At 44.4% G+C, this 26,173-nt stretch overlaps 1 protein-coding gene across 1 annotated transcript in view; it reads left to right on the top strand.

The window, feature by feature from the left end:
* Window positions 1–18,163, top strand: part of FCRL6 (Fc receptor like 6) — a 32,827-nt gene extending 14,664 nt beyond the window's left edge. Inside the window, exons 4-11 of the mRNA XM_036756537.1 lie at window positions 1,323–1,580; window positions 2,465–2,742; window positions 3,599–3,734; window positions 5,499–5,526; window positions 6,698–6,780; window positions 7,230–7,301; window positions 17,036–17,067; window positions 17,143–18,163. Of these exons, the coding sequence (XP_036612432.1) occupies window positions 1,323–1,580; window positions 2,465–2,742; window positions 3,599–3,734; window positions 5,499–5,526; window positions 6,698–6,780; window positions 7,230–7,301; window positions 17,036–17,067; window positions 17,143–17,214 (959 nt within the window). The 3' untranslated portion in view covers window positions 17,215–18,163. The remainder of the gene's footprint in view (window positions 1–1,322; window positions 1,581–2,464; window positions 2,743–3,598; window positions 3,735–5,498; window positions 5,527–6,697; window positions 6,781–7,229; window positions 7,302–17,035; window positions 17,068–17,142) is intronic.
* The last annotated feature ends 8,010 nt before the right edge of the window (window positions 18,164–26,173 follow it).

Genomic DNA, 26,173 nt, shown 5'->3' with positions numbered 1-26,173 from the left:
CAAGAAAAAACCCTTAATAAATACATATAGTCATGCAAAACAATTTCCCACATTAACCATGTCCAAAAAAGAAAGGAAAGAAAGAAAATATGCTTCAACTTGTACTCTGAGTACATCATCTCTCAAGATATTAAAAAAATTTTAAGTAACCTTCTAAATACTCTCTCCTCCCTTGGATTCCAAGACATCACATTCTCCTGGTTCTCTTCCTAACTCTCCAAACAGTTCTTTCTTTGTCTCTAATACTAGCTCTTCCTCCCCTTCCTGACCCTTTAGGTGGATCTATCCTAAGGTTCTGTCCTTGGTCCTTTCTTTTCTTTTTTCCTTTTCAGCAAAGGAAACTGAGGAGATTCCATCATTCAGGTAAGAGAAAAACCAGGCAAGAAGAGTGTCGCAAAAACCCAGTCAGGAAGAGAGGATCCAGGAGGATGGTATCTAAAGAGGTCAATTATAATGAAGACTGAGAAAAGGGCTATTGGTTTTAGTGTTTCAGAAATCATGGGAAACCTTGGAGAACATAGTTTTAAGTCAAGTAAGAGAATCAGAAGCCAGAGTACAAAGGTATCTGAAAGAGAACAAGGGATGAGAAAGCAGAGACAGTAAATGTAGATGTCTTTTTTGAGAGTTATGAAAGAAAAGAAAGATATAGGTTGATAGTTTGAAGTTACATCAGGATCAAGTGATATTTTTGTCTTGTGGTTTTTGTGTTTGTTTTCTTCTGTTTTAAATTTGCTGTAGGCAGCAAATGAGCAAGGGAAGGAGCCAATGGATGCTCATCTAGCCTGGTTAGGTTACTCGCCAGTCACTGTACATACTGCATATTTGACTGTCCTATACCTTTGCTCACACTTTTATTCTCTATACCTGAAACATACTCCAATCCTCCTTTTCTGACATTTAAGTTTCTACCGATCCTTTAAAGGCTAGCCCAATTGCTGCCTCTTCCGAGAATTCTTCCCTAATCCACCCAAGCCAGCAATAATCTCTCCCCTTTCTGGATATAATATAGTATCATCCTCATACAATATTTGGTTATTATGATTATGTTCCTGGGGCATCCCTCTTCAACATATGGGGCCGTCAGACAGGTTATCCCAGTTCCACACCCACTCAAAACCATAGCTCACAATCCCTCACCAATACGCTTCTTGTTGTTAGTCAATCAGAGCAGAGGGATAAGAAAAGGCTTCAGGTGGCATCTAAGCTGGGGTGCGAGAATGGGTAGGATTTCAGTACGGGAAGCCATAGGCCTAGAGATACTGAAGAGGAGAAAGCGAAGGCACATAGGGACAATCTTACATGTATCTTCCTATGTGTTACAGCTTGGCTGATCCTCCAGGCTCCATATTCCGTGTTTGAAGGAGATGCTGTGATTTTGCAATGCCAAGGATGGAAAAAAGCTAAGCTATCTCAGGTTACATTTCACAAATCGGGAAAATTCCTTTCCTTCACTAAGGAAAATAAACCTCTGTCCATCGAAGCAGCAAGGATAGAGCATAGAGGCCAGTACAGTTGTAGTGGGTATGTGAAGAATAAAAAAGTAAATCAAAGCTCTGAATCTGTCATCCTTCAAGTCCAAGGTAAGATCACTTGGTCATGGGGTAGAAACTGCCCAGGAAGTCTCAGAACAGGAACCTATCCTCTGAGGACCTCCATGATGGTAGAAGGACCAGGGCTCAGGCTGCTTGCTAAGAAATATTCTAGAGCAGGCTGGTTGAGGAGAGAAAACAAGTCCTGGTGGATAGGTCATGGTCTTTCACTGAGACTATTGAGTTCCTGGATTTGGGGAGTAGGAGACCTGCTATAGATGTGGAATGCAGAGGGAAAAAGAATAAGCATTTATACAGTGCCAACTATATACCAGGGACAGCTGGGTGGCACAGTGCATAGAGTATTGAGCCTGAAGACAGGAAGACTCATCTTCCTGAGTTCAAATCTGGCCTCAGACACTAACTAGCTGTGTGGTCCTGGACAAGTCACTTAACCCTGTTTGCTTCAGTTTCTTCATCTGTAAAATGAGCTGGAAAAGAAAATGGCAATCCACACCAGTATCTTTGCCAAGAAAACTCCAAATGGGGTCACAAAGAGTCATACATGACTGAAATGACTGAACAGAACAACAGCTATGTGCCAGGTGCTGTCCTAGGTGCTTTACAAATATTATCTCATTTGCTCCTCACAACAATCCTGTGAGTTAGGTACTGTCATAATCCCTATTTTGCAGTTAAGAAAATGAGGCAAATTAACATTATGTGACTTGCACCGGGTCACACAGCTAATAAGTGTCTGAAGCTAGATTTGAACTCAGCCCTTCATGACTCCAGGCCCAGTACTCTATTCATTGCATCATTTAGCTGGAATGAACCACTGCTCAGTTTCTTCCAGCTTTTCATTTAAGCCCTTAACTCCGAGGACCTACTCCCCTCCCAATTTTTCCTTGACCCTAAGTCTGACTTCTCTCCAGAGCTGTTCCCTCAACCTGAGCTGAGAATCAAAAATTCCACTGAAACCATGGAGGGGAGCACAATGGCCTTGAGGTGTGTGACACAACTACCCCCCCAGAGGTCAGCTTCCCGGCTCTACTTCTCCTTCTATAAGGATAATAGGACCATAAGAATCAGAGACCAGTCCCCAGAATACTACATCCCAGCAACCATCAGGGCAGGTGCCGGCTTGTACTGGTGTGTGGCAGCCACCGAAGATGGCCAAGTTCAGAAGCAGAGCCTTGGACTGGAAATTCAAGTGAGTGGGAAAGGGGAGCGGGACCAGACTTAGGGAAACAGTGGAGAAAGGCTGCCTGTGAAGTCTTGGAAGTGGGAAGGTAAGTGAAGCGGGGAGAGTAACAGCTATAAAGAGGAGAAGAAAGGATGACTTTTCCTCTTAATGTAGCACTTGCGATGCCCCCTAGAAGGCCAGAAGGCACCCAGAGTCCAGCAGCCTCTCTGATTTGTCTTCTCTTTCGATTCCATTATCTCATCATTCCTTCACCTAACTGGCGGTGTCATAGTAGGGGACACGGCAGAGCTTTAGGGTGACCAGCAAAGGGGCTCTGCCCCCTGCAAGGGAGAAATCCTTGGTAACAAGTTCAGGTGCCCATGGAAGACTTGTCCCTCCTTCCTCCTCTCTGTGATGTTAAAGGGGGATACAGGGAATTATTCCTGAAAACAGCCCCAAGCTTAAAGAATGAGACTGCAGCTAGCTCTCTGGAGAGAGAATATGGTCTCCCCAGATGGATTGTATCTGAGATCAGGACTTCTCAAGCTTTGTGCCCCACTACCCAACACAGTCCTGGGCTCATGGTGGCTGCTCGGTGAATGTGTGTTGAATGAGTGTGTCCTTTCTTTCCTCCGCATCTAATCCCATTCCTGGAACATCTCACCTCAGTGGAGAAATAATGAGACTTCTCAAGAAATTAGTATTTCCTTCATACACCGCTCCTGGAACTGAGGTGCCCCATTCTTTGTTCCCAACCTCTCTCTCCCTGTGGAGAGACCAGGCAGCCTGGAGACCTTTCAGTGCCCCAGCTTGTTAGGTTAGGCTTCCCTATCCCTTAAAATGACTTAGGAAAAATCTCTACAACCAAGTCTCTCTCCTTCAGGGTGCCACATCTCTCCCCTCAGGCCCCACTGGGCACAGGAGGAGCCAGCTGCTCCTGGGGATGACTCTGGTTCTGTCTGGCGTGACTGGAATCACTGCAGTCCTTCTGTATTATTTCAGGCTCTTGAAGAAAGCAAGTGAGTATCTTCCTTTGGCATCCTCAGGGGATAGATTCCAGTCCTGGTTGGAACCTCAGCCCGATCTTCGCCCTGCACCCTAATAGTCACCCCCTAGTGGTCTGACCCATTCTCACAACATTTCACACATACGTACACTCAGAGAATACTCCAGGCCTGAGGAGAATATGGCTATAAAAATCAAAACTTGAAAAAGAAAAAAAAAGCTGACCATAATAGCACATTGGTAAGAAGCAGCCAGCTTCAGCAACAAAATCTTGGCTAAGCGGGTCAAAGGTCGGCCAGTAGGCAACTCTGGCAAGGAGCAGCAAACAGTTTAAAAACTTTTAAATCATTGCTGACCACATTTGAAAGCACAGCTTCTGAAAAGGGGAGCTCTGCGTGGGTGTGATTATGGTTGAAAAGACAAGTAATCACAATATTATTAGTACAGCTTCCATTACATTTTACGATTTACAGACTGACAACTCTGTGAGGCCCAGCAAGTACTATCCCCACATTACAGATGAGCAACAGAGCCTTAGAATGGAGGAGTGACTTTCCCACAGGGATGTACACACCTGGCAAACGCCAGAGCCAAGACTCAAGTCAGGGTCTTCTGACTTTTATAGGACCATTGATATAGGGCTGAAAGGGACCTCACAGACCAGGGAAACTTGCAGCCTTAAGGCCATATGTAGCCTTCTAAGTCCTTAAGTGTGGCCTTTTGACTGAATCAAATTTTATAGAACAAATCTTTGTGTGGCCTTAAGGCTACAGGTTCCCCACTCCTGTTCTAGGCTAATAGTTATGTCTCAAGCTTTGCCCACTTATACGGATTCCTAACCTGGGGATGATGCGCTTATTTTTGTATGTTTGTTTGGATATTTCAATAACTGGGTTTTTTAATGTAAATTGGCTTCCTTTGCAATCCTATGTATTTTATTTTGTGCATTTAAAAGCATTATTCTGAGAAGAGGCCCCCAGGCTTCATCAGACTGCCAAAAGGGATCCATGACACATACTAAAAGGTTAAGAATCCCTGAATCTAACCCCACATGCCTTTGTCTCCAGCCAGTCACAGGGAACCCTCACCCTCACCTGTACTAACCCATTGTCTCTTTTTCAAAATCTTCTCCTTACACTGTCGGCCCCTCCCCTTAGCTTCTTCCCATCCCAGAGGAAATTGCCCAAGGTCTTCAGTGGTACAGGAGGGACAGGAATAGGGATAAGGACTGACCTGTGCTTCTGTTGGCATTGGACACTCCCTCTACCAATGCAAGTTGGCACCTGCCCTACAATTTAGCATCCAAGAGAGTTAGCTGCCCACTCACTGAAAGGTTTCATGACTTGTCCCCAGTTAGAGTCAGCATCGTCAGAGGTGAAACCTGAAGCCTCAAGGATAAGAGAGGAAACAGAGAAATCAGCCTCCACTTAACCTTCAGTGATAGAGAATTCAGCAGCTACAGGAGCAGCCCTTTACATTTTCTGATGATTCATCGTTAGGCCTTTTATCCTTAAGACAAGCCAAAATCTGTCTCTCTGGAACCGCCAAACAACTGCTCCTGGTTCTAACCTCAGGGACCAAGCAGAACAAGCCTAATCTCCCTTCTACAAGATAGGATTTCAAATCATTGAAGATAAGTTACTAGGTGCCCCTGCTCCATAACTTCTCTATGACTAATCATTCCCATGGAAACATGGACACAGGAATGTGGCAAAGGCACAATGTGAAATATCTATTAGGTTCCTGTTAGTTATTTTAGTTATTATTTGATTTTACAGAAGGAACTGCTGCTCCAGATCCTGCCAGGTGAGTCTGCTACCTTCATGTTATGGAAATTATTGACTATTCCTTAGACACCAGCAATGGCCCAAGCAGTATATAAACCCTGTGACCCAATCCCTACCTTGCTGAGAGCCTTCACAAGGGCAGGGCACCACCTTGTCCCCATCGAGGTTAACACACAGCTACCCTGACACATCATATATCATAGTTCTTGTCCCAAACCCTTGGGGTTTAGATAGGGAGGCAGCCCCAGGAGAAGGTGAGAGGACAAGGTCAGTGGTGACAGAGAGGGAGAAGGAGGAGACAACAGACTGCCCTTTCTTCTACTACTACTACTACTGTACCTTGGAGGAGGTCACCCTGGGAAAAGTCAAGGAAGCAGAGTTGCTGGTAGTGGACATCAGGGAAGGAAGGGGATGAGCCGCTTCCAGGGACAGCATCTAAATACAGCTGTCTCTTCCAGGGCTGGTCTGCTTTCTCCACCATCTTCAAAGCCCGTACTCCCATGTCTAACTCAGCCTCCGCTGGTTCTTCCTGTGTCCTCTTTTCCACTCTGCCCTCTGGGACTCCCTTCTGTGCTTAACAAACTTTCCTTCATCCTAGATCTCTTCTTTCTACATTCCTCCCCTTTTCTGGTACTCGATGGAACCTAGCTTTCTTTTGAAGTTCACTCTCCCTCCTCCCCAATCAGCTCAGTACTTACCTCATAATCTTCTCCACACCCACCCCTGCTCCCTCTTAAATTGGCCTTTCCAGATGTTTTTTTTTCCTCAATACCCCTGACCTCTATCTTCAATCTACACTAGCTACACACAGAAATGGTTATACTTTAGACTCTACTCTCAACCCAGCTTAGTTGAATTTCAGAAATCCTGGTTATGGCTCTATCCCTGGTCCTTCTTTAAAGAGTTTCTGAGGTACCAATTGCCTTGAGTGGTCTAACATTGGTTTCAGTTCTCTGCGGTCTATCTTTCCCATGGTTTAGGATTCCTCTTGAGCCATACCATTAGGAGACATCATCTCATAAAAGTTAACTCTGTACAGCCCAATGGGTTAACCCTCACAAAAAGAACAGTGCCCTAAGCCTGCTGTGAACTAATACTCCCCTTCTCCCATCCCAGCCCAAAATCCACAATCTGTTTCATAGCTTTACCTTTGCTCAATGTTCATTTGCATTACCCTCTCTGTTTCTTAGGGGTCCTTTCTTCCCAGTAACTCCAGAAACCCCTAAGGCCTCCTCATCACAAGACCCAGAGTCTTGTCCTGTGTATGTCAATGGTAAGGGTCAAGCTGCTGTGCTGGACTGACTTATCCACTGGAAACAGAGAAAAGACCTCTCTGAAGAGAAGAATGAAGAAGCTTCCTCAGGCACTTCTGAGAGGAGATTATTAATAATAATAACAGTAATGTAGGTGGCACAGTAGATAGAGTACTGGGCCTGGAATCAGGAGGACCTGAGGTCAAAGTGGCCACGTCAGTTTTTTTAGCCTCTTTTGCCCTACATTTTTCCAAAGCAAGTTCCCTTGCCCCCACTGTATTCCACTGCCCTTTGCTATCATGATAAGATGCACATAGAGTTTCCTTTCCTTTGGAAGGGCCCTCAGATAGCCCCAGAGACCTTGATCCATGCCTGAGGTCAAAGAGGGGGGCCGGATTCATGGTCTTGGGTCGGGATTCATAGTCTTGGGTCTGGTGGGTCACCTCTGAAACCTCATCTCTCCTTCCAGTGAGTCCTCAGGATAAGAACAGTGAAGATGTGGTCTATTCTGTGGTATTTTCCAGGGAGAAGAAAAAGAAAGGTGAGTAACTAGGAGTGGTTGAGGTTGGGGGAGGTCAGGAGCAAGGAAAACTGTGTTTGTACCTTCCCCCCCTCCAAAATTCCCTTCTCCAACCCACCCCTCAGGTCTGATCACACCACTCCTACTCAAAAAACTTCACTAGCTCTCTGTTACCTATGAAATAAAATAAACTCTTTAGCCTGGCATTTAAGGTTCTCCAGAACTTGGCTCCAACCTACTTTTCTTAAAGGTTCTTTTTTATCATGTACTTGACAAGCATCAACAGTTCAGTATATGATGAACACCCCCTACATTCTATTTTCTCACCACCATCATCATTCTCCGCCCTCTTGCACCCATGCCCTGTCCTACTCCAGCCGCCCACCCCCTTGGGATGTACCCTCTGGGTTTCCCGTCCATAATGAACAAAATTCCCTCCATTCAGGACCTCTTCCTCTCATACTCCCCTGATACTTGCTGTCACTGAGACCTAGCTTCTCCTAGAGAACAATGCATCCCTGGCGGTCCTCTCAGCAGTGGCTGTACTTCCTCCTGCATCCCCCAATGCAGGGGCTCTAAAGGGGGACTCAGAACACTCCTCGACCTGCAATGTCATTTCCAGACTCGCCCTTTGAGCAACTGCTCTCCCCTTTTGAAGTTTGCTCGCACGCATGCACTCCAGGTCATTCTCCCTCCTTTCTGAAGGCATTCGGCACTTAGCTCACTGTCTTCTCTTCCCCAACACCTACCCTTATTTTGGGGGCACTTTAACATTCATGATGATGTTCCCACAAACACCCTAACTTTCTATCCGTCAGTCTCCTCAAATTGTATGGCCCACCCCTCCGCTCCACTTCAACTGTGCACAGGGATGGAAACTTGCCATTACCTACACATTCCACTTCCTTGACCAAAAACCCTGGCATTAATTTATCTGACTGCAACACCCCTCCCCCCCATTGGGGCAGCCAGGTGGCTCAGTGGATAGAGTGCAGGGCCTAGAGTCAGGAAGTCTCATCTTCCTGAGTTCAAATCTGGCCTCAGAAACTTACTAGCTGTGTGACCCTGGGCAAGTCACTTAACCCTGTTTGCCTCAGTTTCCTCATCTGTCAAATGAACTGGAGAAGGAAATGGCAAAACCATTCTAGTATCTTTGCCAAGAAAACCCCAAAAGGGCTCACCAAGAGTTGAGCAAAGCTGAAACGACTGAACAACAACAAAACCTCCCATTATTCCGTCTCACCTCTCCCTCAGTACTTTCTCTTCCTCTTCTGTTCTGACCCCTGCTCTGACTTCACTTTTCCCTCTTCCTAATTTCAACCCAATAGTTAACCAAAGGCAACCTCTCACTGTAGCCTGCTTTTGAAATCTTCATCCCCACAGGAGCTATTTCTCCTTTTTAAATGATGCAGCCCCCTGGAAGGCACCCCCTCCCTCTTCTCCAAAGTGGGAAGTCCTAAAACTGAGTTGGCCTTGTCTCCTGCTGTGGGGAAGAAGCCCCGGCTCCAGTTCTCTTAGAGGGTCTCCGGGCACACAGACGCTGCCCAGCACAGCTCCCCGGCCAATGACCTACTGGAAGCTGGTTCCATTACTTGTTCTTGCCCTGACAGGCACCAGGCAGATGGCTGAGATCTCAGCAGTCTCAGGCCTCCTGGAGTACACCTTCTTCCCCTCCCCCTGACGCAAGTGTTTCATTAACTCTGATTCCCATTGTGGCTCTGGTAATGTCGGTTTCAGGTATCTTGGAAAGTCCTCACTTTTGTATGAACTGTCCAGCCCTTTCCTCATGTAATGGACTATCAGGAGCTAGCTCTGTCCTATGCTGAGGCCCTAACACGCCACGGCCAAGATCCCATTGACTTCAGGTCCTATTAGCCTCATTGGCTTCTCCTTTTTCCTTCTTTATTCCCCTCTCCAGGAGTTCACAGGCATCCAGCTACCTTGTACAGTTGTGGACTAGATGGGGATACTTACTATTGTTTCTCTTTGGGCCAACTTGACCATTCCTTTTACATCTTTGCTGAGATATTTGTCAGGAGAGCTGGGCTGCTCTGGGTTCTTTCATGTCACCGTCATGCCAGGAATTCTTCTCCAAACTGTTTTTCCTGCATTAATCCTCTGTACTCCCCTTACTCAGTCTACATTCCAGTTACGGTGGACCAGGAGTGGTCCCTGATCCCATCATGCCCTATCCCGACTTAGTACATTCACACAGGCTGCAGCCTATTCTTTCCACACCCCTGACACCTGTGGAAAGCCTACACATTCTTTGAGACCCACCTCAAGTGTCTCCTCTTTCGCTGGTGATCCACCCCACTAAAAATGATCTTCCCTTTCTCAAATTCTCCTAAAACACTTTGTCTTGACTCTTCATTTTCCCTTCTTACATTTTCTCTTGTATAATACTTATTTGTGTACATCTTTATCCTTCCCATTATGTTATAAGTTCCTGGAAGGCCTGGATTGTTTTATCATTCTTCTTTGTAACCCCAGTACATTGCATAGGGCCTTGCCCATGTTTTGTCATGTCCAATGCCTTGTGACCCCATTTGGGATTTTCTTGGCAGAGATACTGCAGTGGTTTGCCATTTCCTCCTCCAGCTCAGTTGACAGATGAGAATCTGAGGCAAAAAGGGTTATATGACTTGCCCAGGGTGACAAATCTAAGGCCAGATTTGAACTCAGAAAGATGAATCTTCCTAACTCCAGGCCCAGCACTCTATCTGCTACAACCACCTAGCTGTCCCAGGGCCTTACGGATAGAAGCTGCTTGCTAAATAGGTATTCAATTGATCTGAATTGAAAAGAGCTAGCTTGAAATTCCCACCTCTGACTATGTCCGGTCAAGAGGCAATGGAGGAAGGTGAAGCTGATGCCCGACCTGAAGAAGCCTATGGTCAAAATAGGGCACATCTGAACGTTAAGTTAATGTTGAAGGAGAAGCATACAGATTCCAGTTTTAGCTATTGGAGCTGTAATATGACAGATTTAGGAACTGAAAAATCTGAGGCCTCTCTTGCTATGTGACTAGGAAGCAAATCTTCACTGTCTCTGAGAGGTGGAGGAGGAGCCTTGCTGCCTCCTAATTCACTCTACCATCTGCGTGAAGAGCCGGTAGGGCTCCCATAAGATGGAGCTGAATTACCCACTCCACTAGAAGCTGGATGGGTACTGCCTAGGGTGCAAAGTTGGAGGGGAGCGGTGGAGGAAATGGGGCTTGTAGGACAACAGATGAAATCTCGTTATGAGAACAGTTACCGTCAGTGCTTGACAAGGAGGGGTAACAGGGAAGTGGTCTGCTATATATACTGTTTCAATGTGAAAAATAAGGAAGGGTCACAGGTTATCCACAGGTCTAGCTTTATCCTGGACTAAGGTAGCAAGGCTGGTTCAAGGCCTTCTCTTGGGAAAAAAGTAAAATGACATTTATCTTTCTCCAACCCTTTCCAAATTCTGGTTCAGTTCAATCCAATTCAATTTAACAAACATTTACAAAACACCTTATTTGTGCAGACATACAAAGCTAAAGAAGACAGTGCCTGCATTCTCGGAGCACATATTCTAGTAGGGGAATATGATGAATTCGCAGGTAGCTATTAAAATAACTTAAGACACGAGAGCTGGATTTAGAGCCAGAGGACCCAGGCTCAAATCCTAAGCTTGACGCTTGTCTTTGTAACCCTGGGTAGATCAGCTGGGACCACCCCTGGACACACCCCAGTTTTGAGGCGCACTGTGGTGAGTGAGCATCTCCTCAGAACCGTGGCTCACAAGTCCCTACCAATGTTCTATTTTAATAGTGAATCAAGAGACACAAAGCAAACAAGAAAACAGTAACAACAAAAGCCCATTCAACTAAACAGTCCAGCCATATAAGTAAGAAGAAAGATCTCTTCATACAGACAGGGTTATATTCTCCCACAGATTACCATACCATTAGTGGGAAAGGGAACATACATGGCCAGAAAATATGAATATGTATATATGTGGTCTGCCTGAAACATAGACATATATGGAACATGTAACCAAGGAATACACACATGAGAAACCATATAACCAGGGAACACATGTGGCCAGGGAAGGCACCTAGATAGGCATACACATAGCTGGGTGTACAAGGGTGGTACAGTATGTTGCTGGTGAGTTGTTTCATTTGTATCTGACTCTTCCTGGCCCCATAGGGGGTTTTCTTGTCAAAGATGCTGCAGTGGTTTGCCATTTCCTTCTCCAGCTCATTTTACAGATGAGGAAACTGAGGCAAATAGTCAAATGACTCACCCAGCTAATAAGTGTCTGAGGCCACATTTGAACTCAGATCCTCGTGATTCCAGGGCCTACCCCTTCTCCACTGTGCCCTATATGGCCATTAAACTCATGCTTGCAGAATGGTGTTCCAGCTCAAACCCTTTTCTGCCTCCAGTGTTGCTGCTTGCTTCCTCCCTCGCAGAGCCAATGTTATCAGTATCCCCTGGTGATGCCTTCCCACGGGTGGCTGCTTCCTGGATTGCTTCTAAGCTGCTCTCTGCTGCCATCTTCCGGTCTTTACATGCTTATGCATGCTCTTCAAGTCCTCAGCTACTTTTTTTTCCTTCCTCCCCACCCCCATCTTTGCACTGAATTGCAGCTGCTATTTAGGGCCTCTGCCCTGCAGGGAGACATCTCTACTCGGTTAGCCATAGCCCCAGGAGTTATTGCAGCTCACTCATCCAGGCAGTCAGCAAAATAAAACAGAAGCTCTCAGGCCTAGATGAAGTCGATCTTTTTTAAAATTCGACTTCTCTTCTGGCGCTCAGGATCCTCCAACCAAAATTTTTATTTGACTTCTGGTCAATTCATTTCTTTTAATCCCATCATACTTCTAGTTGTTATCTTGGCTCCTTAAATGCTATCCCAGAAGTTCTACTTTGCAAAACTGCTGGAGAGCTGGATGACGCTATAGTTAGTTTTTCGGAATCCCTAGCTCCCTTCGAGGCTCAGCCCAATGGCCACCTCATACAAGAGACCTTCGCCAGTTCATCTAGTTGTTGGTGATATTCCCCTCCCCATCCCCCCAAAAATGTATTCTGTATTTATTTCACACATATTTTGTATTTGTATAACTGTGTACATGATGCTAACCCCCAACCCCCCATAGATATAAACTCCTTGAGGATAGAAATTATTTTATTTTTCTTTCTATATCCCCAGAGACTGGCACACTGTTATTGTTGTATGGTTGTTTCAGGCAGGACCAACTCTTTGTGACCCCATTTGGGGGTTTTCTTGGCAAAGACAATAGAATGGTTCACCATTTCCTTCTCCAGTTCATTTTCCAGATGAGGAAACTGAGGCAAACAGGGTTAAGTGACTTGCCCAGGGTCACATGGCTAGTAAATGTATGAGGCCAGATTAGAACTCAGGAAGATGAGTGGCCGGACTCCAGACCCTTCACTCTGTGCACTATGGCACCACCTAGCGGCCCCTACTAGCACATAGTAAGTGTTAAATAAATGTTTGGATTTAGTTAAGTTGAATCATGCCCCTTGGTCCCTAGCCTGAGTTCATGCACACCATCGCCAGCTCGGGAACGAGACTAAAAGAGTCCCATGGAGCTGGCAACCTTTGCTCTACTCATCACTCCTGTTACCCTGACAACCAAATCACTGTGCTATCCACCTACACAACCTCTCTGGGTCTCGGCTTCATCATCTGTAACATGAAGGAGTTTTACTAAGGTCCTCTCCCCTCATGCATTCTATGATCCTAAACACAGGAGAGAGATGCAAAACACAGTGCTACGTGAGTTCTCCAAGGTCACAGGATTTAGCTCTTGGAGAGCACTTAGAAATTATCCATTCCAACCCCCACTTTACAGATGAGAAAACTGAGGCCAGAGAGACGAAGAAATCTGATCAGCTCCACAAGTTGAGCGTACATAGCAGAGCCAGGAGCTGAATCCAGAGTCTCTGATTTCTTATTAAGTTCTTTTCCCTCTGTATCATGCTGCTTCTTGGGGGAGGGGAGGGAAGAATCAGGAGATACTCCTAGAGAAGGGGGCATTTAGGCTGAGGTTTAAAAAATAGGTGAAAAATGATCATTTTAACAATTAAAAAAAGGATAGGTAAAAATTCAGTTGTCAGAAAGGAAAAGGAAGAAGATACACAGGGGCCTGTTCAGGAGGTGGCAAGCTTTTTCTCAGCTCTTAATCTTCTTGATCTCTGTGATTTTTGACAATGTCAACCATCCCCTTACCCTGGACATTCCTCCTTTATCTTTCATCGCTCTGTTCTTTCTGGACCCTTCCACCTGTCTGACTATTTTCTGCTGCCCACTGAGCGAGTATTTCCAAGCCTGTGTCACGGAGCTCCTCTCTTTATATGAGCTCTTCCTGCATGGTCTCATCAGTTCCCCAGAGTTCCATGGTTATCTCTATGAAGATGACTCTTAAATCTATGTATCTGACTCTAATCTCTCTCCCGAACACCAGGCCTACTGGCCATCTCCACCTAGATGTCCCTTAGGTACCTGAAACTCAACTTGTCCAAAATGAAATGCATTCTATTTTTCCCCAAACCCATCTCCTCCAAATTTTCCCATTTCTATTGGTACCCTTAACAGGCACCAGGGTTCACAGCCTAGGAGTTATTCTTGACTCTTTGTTCTTCCTCAACCCCTAGAACCAATCTGTTACCAAGTTTTGTTAATTCTGCCCCTGCATCTATTTCCTCCATTCCTTACTCATTAGTCCCTGCTCTAGTTCAGGCCATAATCGCCTCTTGCCTGGAACACTACATTAGCCTATTAATTGGTCTGCCTGCCTCTGATTTCTTCCCTCTCCAGTCTCTGTTCCACACAGCTGCCAAACTGACATTCCTAAAGGAAAGATCTGACCACGTCACTCCTCCTTACCCTGATGTTGTTCAGTCGTGTTCAACTCTTCGTGGCCCCATTTGGGGTTTTCTTGGCAAAGATACCGGAGCGCTTTGCTGTTTCCTTCTCCAGCTCATTTTACAGATGAGGAAACTGAGGCTCTCTCTTACCCTGCCACACAAAAATCTTCAACGGTACCTTTAGTCTCTAGTACAAAAATGCAAAACCTTCAGCCTGGCGTTTAAAACCCTTCACAATCTAGTCCCCATCTAGCTTTCTGATCTCATTTCACATTAGTGGATGATCAGGGGTGGGGAACCTGTAGCCTCAAGGCCACAGGTTCCCCACCCCTGGTCTAGGCCATTGCTCTCTCCTGGTTCTCCTACCTGGTGAACGGCTCCTCTCAGTCTCCTTTTCTGGATCTTCATTCAGGTCATGTCCACTAACTGTGGATATTCCCCTAAGGCTCTGTTCTGGGCCCTCTTATATTCTCCCTCTATACTCTTTCAATTAGTTTATCTCATCAGCTCCCATGGATTCAATTATAATTTCCATTCTGATAATACTCAGAACTACTTATCCAGCCCTAACCTTTCTTTCTGATCTCCAATCTTGCATCCCCTCATTCTCTGGAATTCCCTCACATGCCTCAGCGGCCTCCTGTTTCTGCTTCTGCTTCTGCTTCTGCTGGCCTTCTCACCCACTGGTGAATTCTTCCTGCAGCCTCCATTTCTGGGAAGTGCCCAGACCAGCTATCCTTGATTCCCTAGAATAAGCCGCCATGCCTTTGCCTGGTTACCTCATTACTCCCCATGCCTTTGCAGCTTCCCCGCAATGTGCTATCTTCCCCCATTACCATCTAATGTCCTCAAGGACATAGACAGTCTTTCTTTTTGCTTAGATTTGTATCCCCAGTGCTTACCATAGTGCCTGGCCCTTAGTAAGTGCTTAATAAATGCTTGTTGACTAACTAGTCCCCTTCATGCACTCTCCACTTTACATATCACATTTCCCTCCTCCATTCCTTGGCACAAGTAATAGCCTTTGTCTGCAATGTACCCCTTCCACCTGCCTCTCTGTCTCTCAGAATCTTTAGCTTGAGGCCTTTCATAATCCCTTCCCCCACCTCATTGTCTCACTCTTTTGAGTTCACTTTGTATTATGCCCTACTGGTTTTGTATTGACTTATTGTGTATGTGTTGGGTCTGCCTGTAGGAGATAAGCTCCTCAAGGGCAGCAGCATTCATTTTTGCTTTTGTATGCCTAGTATGTAGCACATTTTGTCATGTTGTTGTCCTCCTCCTCCTCCTCTTATTACTACTACTACTACTACTACTACTACTACTACTGCTACTACTACCACTACTACTTCTCCTCCTTCTCTCCTCCTCCTCCTCCTCCTCCTCCTTCTCTTTCTTCTCCTTCTCCTTCTTCTCCTCCTCCTCCTCCTCCTCTTATTACTACTACTACTACTACTACTACTACTACTACTGCTACTACTACCACTACTACTACTACTTCTTCTCCTCATTCTCCTCCCCCTCCTCCTCCTCCTCCTCCTCCTCTTCTTTCTCCTCCTTCTTCTCCTTCTTCTTCTTCTTCATCTTCTTCAGTCATTTCAGTCATGTCCAACTCTTTCGTGACCCCATTTGGGTTTTCTTGGCAAGGATATTGGAGTGGTTTGCCATTTCCTTCTCTAGCTCATTTTATAGATGAGGAAACTACGGTAAACAGGGTTAAGCAACTTGCCCAGGGTCACATCAATTCAACAAACATTTATTTAGCACCAATGGTGCCAAATAAATGTTTATTGAACTGAACACTATGAGATAAGGTAGGCTGGGAAGGTAGAGAGGCATCAGATTGTAAAAGAGCAAAGAAGCTCAGCAAATAGTGGGTGATCATTGAAGAGACACAAAGAAGATATAAACACTGAAGAACCAAATACAGTGGGTGACTCATTGAAGGATTTTCCCTGTGCATCCACCCTCCCCACCCCAAATTTTATCCTGCTCTATGACCAATGATGATGAGACATTCAATTAAAAAAATTAAAGACCTATTAAGTGGATAACACTGAGCCAGGTGCTAGGGATACAAAAGCAAAAATGAAACATGCCTTTACAGAGCTTACCTTCCACATGAAGGCACTGGGAAGGAGACTTTGTGATTTGGAGAGTTAAGTGGGCACCAAAAGGGAGGAAATGTAATGAATTTTACAGATACAGATGAAAGGTTTCTATGTATGCTTACTGTGAAATAGATAAAGTCCATAACACAATCATGAACTGATCTAACCAAAAAGGGAGTGGATAGGGTATTGGGTTTGAGCCAAAGTTAGACACTGGAACTAAAGAGGAGGAAGAAATTCTCGTGACACCAGCATAAGAAGCAGGTTTGAGGTGGGGGCAGCAGAATCTTGAGCTTGAAATGCAAGTGGAAATTTGATCGAAAAGAAGATGTCTTGCGAGAAGTTCTAGCAAGGTTGTCTGAAGGCCCAGGGAAATGGTCAGGACTGGAGACACTGAGTCTTGAAGTCTTGGATATCACAAGAAAGAGAGAATGGAAGGAGAAAAGAGGACCAAGGATAAAGCTATAGTTAGAGAGGGGAGAGGAAAAATGGCTAGGAAATAAGATGAAGGAGTAGTTAGTGAGGAAGCAAGATAAAAGCATAATGTTACAGAAATCAAAGAAGGACAGAGCATGGGGGTGGGGGGGAAGATGGTTAGCAATGGCATGCTGTGGACTAGAAGTCAACCTCCTAATGTTCCCTGGGGTCGTCCCACTTTCCACTGTTTTCTATGATAATCCCACTCACCCTAGAGCTGGACAAGGGATAAAGTGTGAAGGGGTTGAGCAAATGAGCTTTAATGCCTAAATCTAGATACTTCCTTTTCATTCCACAGCCATCTCCAAAGACCTGTCCCCAAGGGAAGAGGTAAGTATGGCTCCCCAGTATTCTCATTTCCTCCATTTCCCTTTTCTCCTCTTCTGATATCTGCTTTCTCCATAGGACTTCTCTGTCATCTATTCCAATTTGGTATTGCCCCAGAACCAGAAACTCTCACCTGGCTATAGGGGATAAATACAGAAGACTCCAGGCCCCCAAGCAGATACAAGGAATGATAACAATTCTACCCTGGTGATCCCTGATTCTTCCCCACCACCACCCATCCTAAAACTTGAGATGCCCCTCAAAGAGGCTAGCAATAGACCACCTCCAAAAAGGGAACCCCTTTCCTCCAACCCAGAAGATGAAACTGAGCCCTTCTTCTCTCCGTAAAGACTCAAGGAGCCCCTGGGTACTCATCCAGGTCATCACCAAGGACTGAACCAGTAGACTTCCCAGAAGACAATCAAGTAACAAGAGCTGAGAATGGGGAATGGCAATTTCATTGAATAGCATGGAAGTAACATACCTGCTTTCACTCTAGTTAGGAGTTGGTCTTGTCTGCTTATTTCTCTCTGTATCTATGTTGAGCGAGGGTGGTATTTGTCCCTGGGTGTTATTACCCCACCCCGAAGTATAGCAGATGAGAGACTCCTTGTTGTGCTCTAATTTGCAAGATGGAAAGCAGCTCAGATCTGCACTCACTGGAGAAGAGCTCCAGAGGTGATTCTGGTACTTTGAGAAGCAACATGGTATTGTGGGGAAAGCGCTTTAAGGCAGAAGGCCTGGATTTGATTCCTAGGTCTGCCATTAGCTATGTGACCTTGGGCAATAATAACTCATAGAGAGAGTATCTGTCTTCTCCCAAGTCCTTATTTCTGTGGTGACAGAAGAGTGCCTAGGTCCTTGGCCCATAGTTCCTGAAGAGTCTCTGAGTTTTGACCTGATGACTGATCCTGCAGAATGTATGAGTCATACGCTGAGTTTTTAACTGTGCTCTGCCACATACATTCTTTTGTCCACCCAAATTTCATTTCCTGAGATTCCTGGGTTCAAAATAACTTCTTTACTGTTTGGGAACTTTCAGAGTCCAGAAGAGCAGCCGGTACCTAGTCATTTTGCAATTATTTTATTATCCATTGTTTGATCATTATTATATACTGTTTAATTTGCCTATTGATTCTATGCCAAGAATAAAAGCAGTATGTGCCCCAAACCAAACAAAAATAATGAAAACATTTACATGGTACTTTGAAATTTGTGATGCATCTGATATACATTGTCTCGTTTAATCCGCAGGATAACCCTGCAAAGCAGGTGCTACTGTTATGCCCACTTTATGTATGAGAAAACTCACAGAGGTTGAATGGCTGGCCCAGGGCCACACAGTCTTTTAGTGTCTAAGACAGGATCTGAACCAAGGTATTCCCGATTCCAAGTTCAGCATTCTGTCAACTACGTTATGGTACATCTCTAGGCAATCCACTTCCCCTCTGAGTAACTTAGTTTTCTCCTCTGTAAACTGGGACAACTTGGATGCTCTCCATTGGATCCTAGCGTTCCTTCATTCTGCCTCCGGCCTTCTAGTTGCCGTGGCCTTGCTGAGCAAGCCTAACCGAAGAACTCAGCAGGACTCAGCAGACCATCTCTGCTGGTCTTATGGTGTGCGCACTCCTCAATATGCAGTTCCCTCTTTGAGGGCATAGTTGAGAAGCTGGATGTCCCACAGGAATATCAAACCCAACATGGTCTCTCAAGGAGGTAGCTGGTGGCAGAGTGGATAGAGCACAGGGCCTGAAGTGAAAAAAAGAAGTGAATTCAAATCCAGCTTCAGACACTTAATAAGTGCGTCACCCCGAGCAAGTTACCTACCGCCTGTTCAGCTCAGTCTCCTTAACTATAAAATGGGAATAAAAATGGCATTTACCTCGAAGTGTTGTTGTGCAGATCAAATAAGATATTTATAAAGCATCTGGCCCATGGTAGTGCAATATAAATGCTTATTCTCTTCCCCCACCTTCTCCCTCAAGCTAGCCCACTCTACTGTTGGGCGGTCAGGAAGTCTTTCTATCAGACTCAGCTTGCCTCTTTCTAGCTTCCCTTCACCTTTCCAAGTTCTGCCCTCTGGGGCCCAGCAAAACAAGTCTAAGGCCTCCTCAGCAAGATAACTTATACATAAGGACAACTATCTTGGCCTTCCTAAATCCTGTCTTGTCAAATTAAACATCCCCATTTCCTTCGAGAGTTTCTTGTATGACAGCTGTGGTCTCCAGTCCTCTCTGCACCCTCACACGGCCATGCAGCTACTAAGTCTGAGCTCTCCTGAACCAGGTCCAGGGCTCCTGTCTATCATACCATGCTGACTCAAATCACTGCTAATTGATTTTGTTGATTGTCCGGACCTAAAAAAGTGATGAAAAGAGTTAATGTTTAATTAACATCACTAAATTTGGAAGTTGAAACTTGAAAGTGTATCATGGGCACTTTTTTTTTCCTGGAGATAGTTGTTAAACATTTTCCAGCATATACCTGCATCAGACTTCATGTTTGCAACCATACACCCTCAAGGAAATCAAAGAGTTTTATATTTCAGAAGCCTCCAGGTGGGTAATGGGAATAATGTTACTGGATGACCTCAGTTATCATTTATGATCTGACCATATCTCTGTCTCCAGGTTGAGCAGAGTTAGAAGGTCCTTCGTCCATGGTTCCTAGAGAGTAGCTGAATTTCCATATCTGCTAGTGTTCAATCTCCTGGCTTTTATTCTTGACAAACAAAAAAACATTCTCTGCAAATGCTTTGCCGGTGCTCCACCTTCAGAGGCAGCATAGAGAGAGCCAGTCAGAACTGGGTTCACCTCTCCTTTCCTCAGACATCCACTGGCTGTGTCCCTGGGGAGAATCGCTTAGCTTCCTTTTGCTTGTTCTTTAAAGACTCAAAGTGCTAACTTTCATTGTGGGAGTTTCCTTATCTGGGAGTTAGTGAAATCAGAGATCCAGGCCCTTAGTCTCAGCACTATGCTAAAAAAAACCAGTCTATGTACTTAAGGCATTCGTATTCTACTGGGAGGAAACAACATATACACAGATAAGTAAATGCAAAATAAATATGTAGCCCCTGGGTCATACACTTGGAGCCACTAGAATAGCTGTCTCAAGTTGAAGGTATGCTGTGATCCCACATCTACACAAAATCACAGCTCACGAGCCCCTGCTGATATTTTTACTTCTTCTCTAGCCAGCCAGAGCACATGACTAATTAAAAGCAAAGAGATCTAAAGAAATTGTATAGTAAGAAAATTCACAATAAAACATTCCTCCTATAAATCTAGGGTGCCCACCAGTAGGAGAATTAGCATGCATAAGCATCGTGCATTAGAAACACACACAGAGGGACTAGGTATGGTCAGGGCACCTACTTGGAGGGGAAAGCCTCCATTGTTGAAGGAAAAGAGACATCTTCTGGTGATGTTGTCATACTACCCTCGCTGAGCCTTCTTGATTCTGGAGTGACATCTCTGCTGGTCTATTGGTGAGTGCTGGGCATGTAGTCTCTCCACTGGCACATTTCTGTGCTACTTTCATGGCAGTTCCAATGGTGACCACTAAATTATCATCTAAGTGTTTCTCTGATGGCTTCTATGTGTGTAACCTTTGCAGATCATTGCTTCCAAGAAGCTACTAGCTTCTAGATGTATCTTTTCAGAACCACACTAGCCCTTTCAACTCCAGTCTGCTAGGGTATAGCAGCTGGAATATCTCCCTGCTTTTAAGTCATATCTGCCATGCCCGGTTGAGAAGAAAAAAGAAAAAAAATTAAAACAGGCAGAGATCCCCCTAGGCTTAGACTGTCTTTTCTTTTTGATCTCTACTTCTAGAGAAGACCAACGTCTTCTGTTACTGAAAACTAACTTATTTAGGATTAGATATAACTGAGATCTTCTCTGACTTAGGATGTAAATGAATTTGAGCCAGAGCAAAAGGGATTTACCTTTTGGTAAGGTCCTTCATCTCCAACCATACACCTTATATTCCTATCTTTATTATACATATCTGTCAACAGCAGTTTTGTTGATGTTTTCTGGTCACTAAAAAGCCTCAGTCTCCTTACAAATACTAAGTAAATTTTTTAAGGCAGGGGAGACTGGTAATTGAGGAAATGAGGAAACACCTTTTGTAGATGGTGGCACTTGAGCAGACCCTTGAAGAGATTCCAAGAGATAGGGGTGGGGGGGGACAGAGAGCAGTGTATTCACTTGGGAAATATAAACAAGTAGATGATAAAGAGAAAGGATAGACACACTGAAAGAGCATTTATTATAAGCCATGCCCTATGCTAAGTGCTGATGATACACAAACAAGCAAGACAGTCCTTGCCCTCAAGAAGCTGATATTCTAATGAGAGAAGACAACACATGTGCTGAAAAGGGGGAAGGCTATGCCTTACTCTCCTGGGGACATGGTTTGGGGCCCAGGGCGGAGTCTAAATGTCCTTTGGGATGGAGGTGAAAGGAGAATAGATCCATGGTAAGAAAGCAGTCAGGAGGCAGAAAAGCTCTCGTATCAGAGGCAGGGAACCCAAGAGTAGATTCCAAGTTTCTGTTGGGTAGAGAGGGAATAAAGTAGAGCCATGCTGAGGAAGCTTCAAGGAAGTGATAATTACTTGCAAAACAATTTGAGGAAAGAAAGAATGCTAATGACTAGAATGATCCAGAAAAGATATGGTTAGTTGATCTGAGTCTTGAATGAAGCTAAAGACTCTAAGAGGAAGAAGGAAGGAGAGAGCCTTACCAGGCATTAGGAAAGCCTGCGCATTTTGGGGAAACAGCAAATAAGCCAGTTTGCCATGAATGTATCAAGCATGAATAACACTAATTAGCCAGGGAGATTCTTCCTCCTTCCCCACCTTTTCAAATTCTTCCTACCCTCACCTGGTTACCTGTCCTAAGCAACTGCCTCCCTGAACCTCATTGTACCAAATCCTTCATGTAAGTTGTGGCTTGAAGTCCAAATTTATAGCCATGGGACACCCATAGGGCATCTCTATATCAACACTGCAAGAAACTTCTAACCAACATTTGTCAGAAGTGATTTTTAAAAACTATTCTAAAATAGAGCCTCTTGTTTCTTCCATTTCTCAAACTGTGCACTGAAGAAAAAAAAATATGATGAGAAGGACGAGGAAAAAACCCACTCTCTTTGTCTCTTGAGTTGCTAGGTTCTCAGTCTTCATTTATCTCTATGCCAGGAGGCAGGATATAAGCATAACCTTTACAACATCATAAACTTGCCTCAATTCAACATAATTTGACTGGTGCCACACTCTGTAGGTGCTAGGAATATAAAGATAAATAGGACATAGGCCCAGTCCTCCAGTATACAATTACAATTTGGTAAAGGAGTAAGACTTATATGCGCATAACCAAAATACAAATTAAACTATGCTTAGTGCATAAGAGTAGGGAGCTAGGTGGTATAGGAGATAGAGTATCAGGCCTGGAATCAGGATGTTTCATTTTCCTGAGTTCAAATCCAGCCTCAGACACTAACTAGCTGTGTGATCCTGGGCAAGTCACTTAGTTCTATTTACCTCAGTTTCCTCATCTGTAAAGTGAGCTGGAGAAGGAAATCGTGAACCGCTTCACTATCTTTGCCAAAAGAAACCCAAATGGGATAATGAAGTGCCGGACATGACTAAGCAACAAGTGCTTAAGATAAGTCTGAGGCAAGAGAAGTTTGAGGAAGAGGGGATCCCATCTAGATGAGGTGATCAAGGGATCAGGAAAGCTTCATGAAGGAGGTGGTACCTGAGCTGGAAAAATTCCATTAGGCAGAGATATGTTGAAAAAAACAGCACTCACAAAGGCCCTGAGATAGAAACAGGGAATGGGAAATAGACCAGATAGAACCGATATGGAATGGATTGCCTCAAGAGGTATGAGATTCTCCTCCTTGAAGATCCCCAAGTGAGTGAGCACTTGTGGGGTACATTGCCATGAAGATTCAGTTGGGTTATCAGTTGGGCTGCTGGTGTCCCTTTCAACTCTCAAATTCTATTATTTTGTGAAGGAGGTCAGGATCAAAGAAGTTAGTGATGCAAGAAATCTCAGATATAAATTAGTGAATCTCCCCACCCCACCCCACCATCCATTCTTCAAACTAAGGTTAAATGACTTGTCTTAGGTCACAGGGAGAAGAGGAGTCAGAGTAGTATAAAATCAGGCTAGAAAATGGGTTAATCAGATTGCAGTGGGCCTTGACGATGAAGCTGAGAAAGTAATCTTTTACTGGATAGATAAGAGGGAGCCACGGAAGGTTTTTAAGCAGGGGAAGGAGAATGTCATGACTACCTCTCCACATTAAGAAAATTACTCCATTAGCAATGTCAAGGACAAATTGGAAGAAAGAGGTTAGAGGTAGGGAAACCAGTCAAGAGACTATTAAAATGACACAGATAAGAAGAGAAGAGGGTCTGAAGGAGAATGGTATCTTTTATCTGTATGTGAGAAATATGGGAGAGATAGAATCAATATTTCTTTGCACTAGATTGGATCTGAGGGTAAGGGAGAGAGAAGAGTTAAAGATGATTCTGTAAGGAGATGAAGGTCACATACATATCATCCGTGGAGAAAGGCACACAGAAAACACCTATGACCAAGGGGCACAAATCGATGACATATACGAAGAGAACTCACATGACCAGGGAATATGCTCAGAGGAGATACATTTAGGGGACGTGTGTAGCCAAGAAATTCCACATGGAACACACCCACAGAAAGGACCCTTACAACTTACACCTCAGATGCTGCCGGGCTGCCATTGCCCTTTGGTGATGTCAGCACATTCTCAGTTGGGCACATTGCCTCTGTTACGAGACAGCTAGGGAGCTGTTTTGTTTGAGCCCTGGCTGAAAAATGAGACCAAATATCCTCAGGGCTGGCCCCTTACGACCCCACTGGGTATTTCAGAAACTCGGCTTTTGCCTACACTTCTATTATCTCTCTCACCGAGCATCTGCTGTCACAAAAGCATGGAGGAAGATGGAATGATAGACTCAGTTCTTGCCCGCTGGGGAATTACAATTTAGTTATAGACGACAGCAATGAAGCATATTTCATTCATCCTGGAGCAAAGAGAGAGCAGGCACACCATTTGTATTCTTCATCTTCTTTCCAGCTTTGCTAAGACTGTTTTATTTCCAATTTTTTTTGAAATAATTATTTGTTAAAAATAACTCTGTCCTTCACACTCTGTGATCACCGATTCTGTGGCTATGAATGAAAAATGAATGTCTGCCCATCAGATGTTTACACCTTTCGTGTTTTGCACGCACTAGTTCTATCACAAAACGGTGTCTTATTGAACTTTGTTTCCCCCATAGGCTTAGTGCAAGGAACATGATAGGTGCTGTCAGCCTGTACTTATTGAAAGGATGGATGAAAAGCTGGAGAGGGTCGGGCAGGAATGAGGCTTTTCCAGCAGTACTCACTCCACCTCAATATATACCCATCTCCCTTTCCTTCAAGTAACCGAGAAAAGTCTCTCTTACCCTCACAATCAAGCCTCTCCTGTGCTCTAGATGTCATCCCCTCTCGTCCCTTCTAATCTATCCATCACATAGGCAGCCAGGTAGAGCAGATGGAGCATGGGTCCTGGAACCAGAAAGACCTGTGTCCACATCCAGTCGCAGACACTTTAACAACTGGGTTACCCTGAGCAAGGTGCTTAAATTCTGTCTCAGTTTTCTTTTCTTTTTTTTTTTGAGAGGGAGAAGGCAGAGCAATTGGGGTTAAGTGACTTGCCCAAGGTCATACAGCTAGTAAGTATGTCAAGTGTCTGAGGTCAGATTTGAACTCAGGTCCTCCTGACTCCAGGGCCGGTGCTCTACTCACTCCACCACCTAGCTGCCCCTGTCTCAGTTTTCTTGACTGTAAAATGGGGATCATAGCAGCGCCATCTTTGCAGGGTTGTTGTGAGGATCAAACGTGATAATACTTGTAAAGTGCATGGTGCAATACCTGGCACATAGTAGGCACTTAATAAATGCTTGTTTCCTTTCCCTTTCTCTTCAACAAACATTTATTAAGCACCTATTGTGTCGTAGCCACTGTTACAAGGTATAAAAGTAAAAAGACAGTTCTAACTTAGACCCTGCCTTCAAGAAATTTGCAATCTAATAGAAGAAAATAGAATTTCTGAATAGGTAGGTATGATATAACGTAGGGTGTATGATGGGGGAAAAGGAACAATCTAGAAAATTTTGATGGGGAAGAGATCAGCTGGGCAATTCAGAGGAGGCTTCCAAGATGATATATTCAGAGCAGAAAGGACTTTTAAGGGCATCTACTCCAATTCCTCATTTTACACAGATGAGGAAACAAGTTAGGAGTGATTCATCTATGGTCAGACAGCTAATAAGTGTCTGAGCCTTGATCCAGGTCCTCCAGACCCTAAGTTCAGCCCTTTCTCTACTGCATGGTCCCGCATCTCTAAGAAGGAGCAGACATCTGGTATTGACTTTGAAGAAAGAAAAGAATTTCCACAGATGTTGACGGGAACAGGACCTGCAAATACTAATGGGAAAGGGACAGGAAGAAACCCTGGAATGTCTAATAACCCAGTTTGCTGAAACATAGAGAATGAGGAGAATTATATGGAATGAGTCCAGAAAGTAGGTTGGAATCAGATTAGACTGATGGTGTAAATTTAGCCAGGCTAGGGATTTTGTGTTTTATCCTAAATGTAATGGGGAGCCAATGAAAGTTTTTGGTCAAGGGAGTGACATGGTTAGATCTCTGTAGAAGATTATAAAAATAATAGCTAGGATTTATATAACATTTCAAGGTTTTCAAAGCACTGTACATAGTTAATCTGATGATAAGCTAATAATCGTAAAGTGCCTAGCACAGTGCACAGCACATAGTAAACACTATATAAATTCTTATTCTCCTCCCCCTTATCTCATTTGATCCTCATAATAACCCTCTGAGGTGGGCACTACCCTTATCTCCATTTTACAGATGAGGAAACAAGTTCACAGTGATTAAGTGACTTGCCCAGGGTCACACAGCTAGGGAGCGACTGAAACAGGATTTGAACTCAGGTCTTCCCAACTCCAGGTCAAATTTATTGTGCCACCCAGCTCTCTCTGTGA

The sequence above is a fragment of the Trichosurus vulpecula genome, chromosome 4, assembly GCF_011100635.1.
Source record: "Trichosurus vulpecula isolate mTriVul1 chromosome 4, mTriVul1.pri, whole genome shotgun sequence".
NCBI classification, from domain to species: Eukaryota; Metazoa; Chordata; class Mammalia; order Diprotodontia; family Phalangeridae; genus Trichosurus; species Trichosurus vulpecula.
The sequence above is the reverse complement of the archived record's forward strand: the minus strand, read 5'-3'. Positions and strand labels throughout refer to the sequence as shown.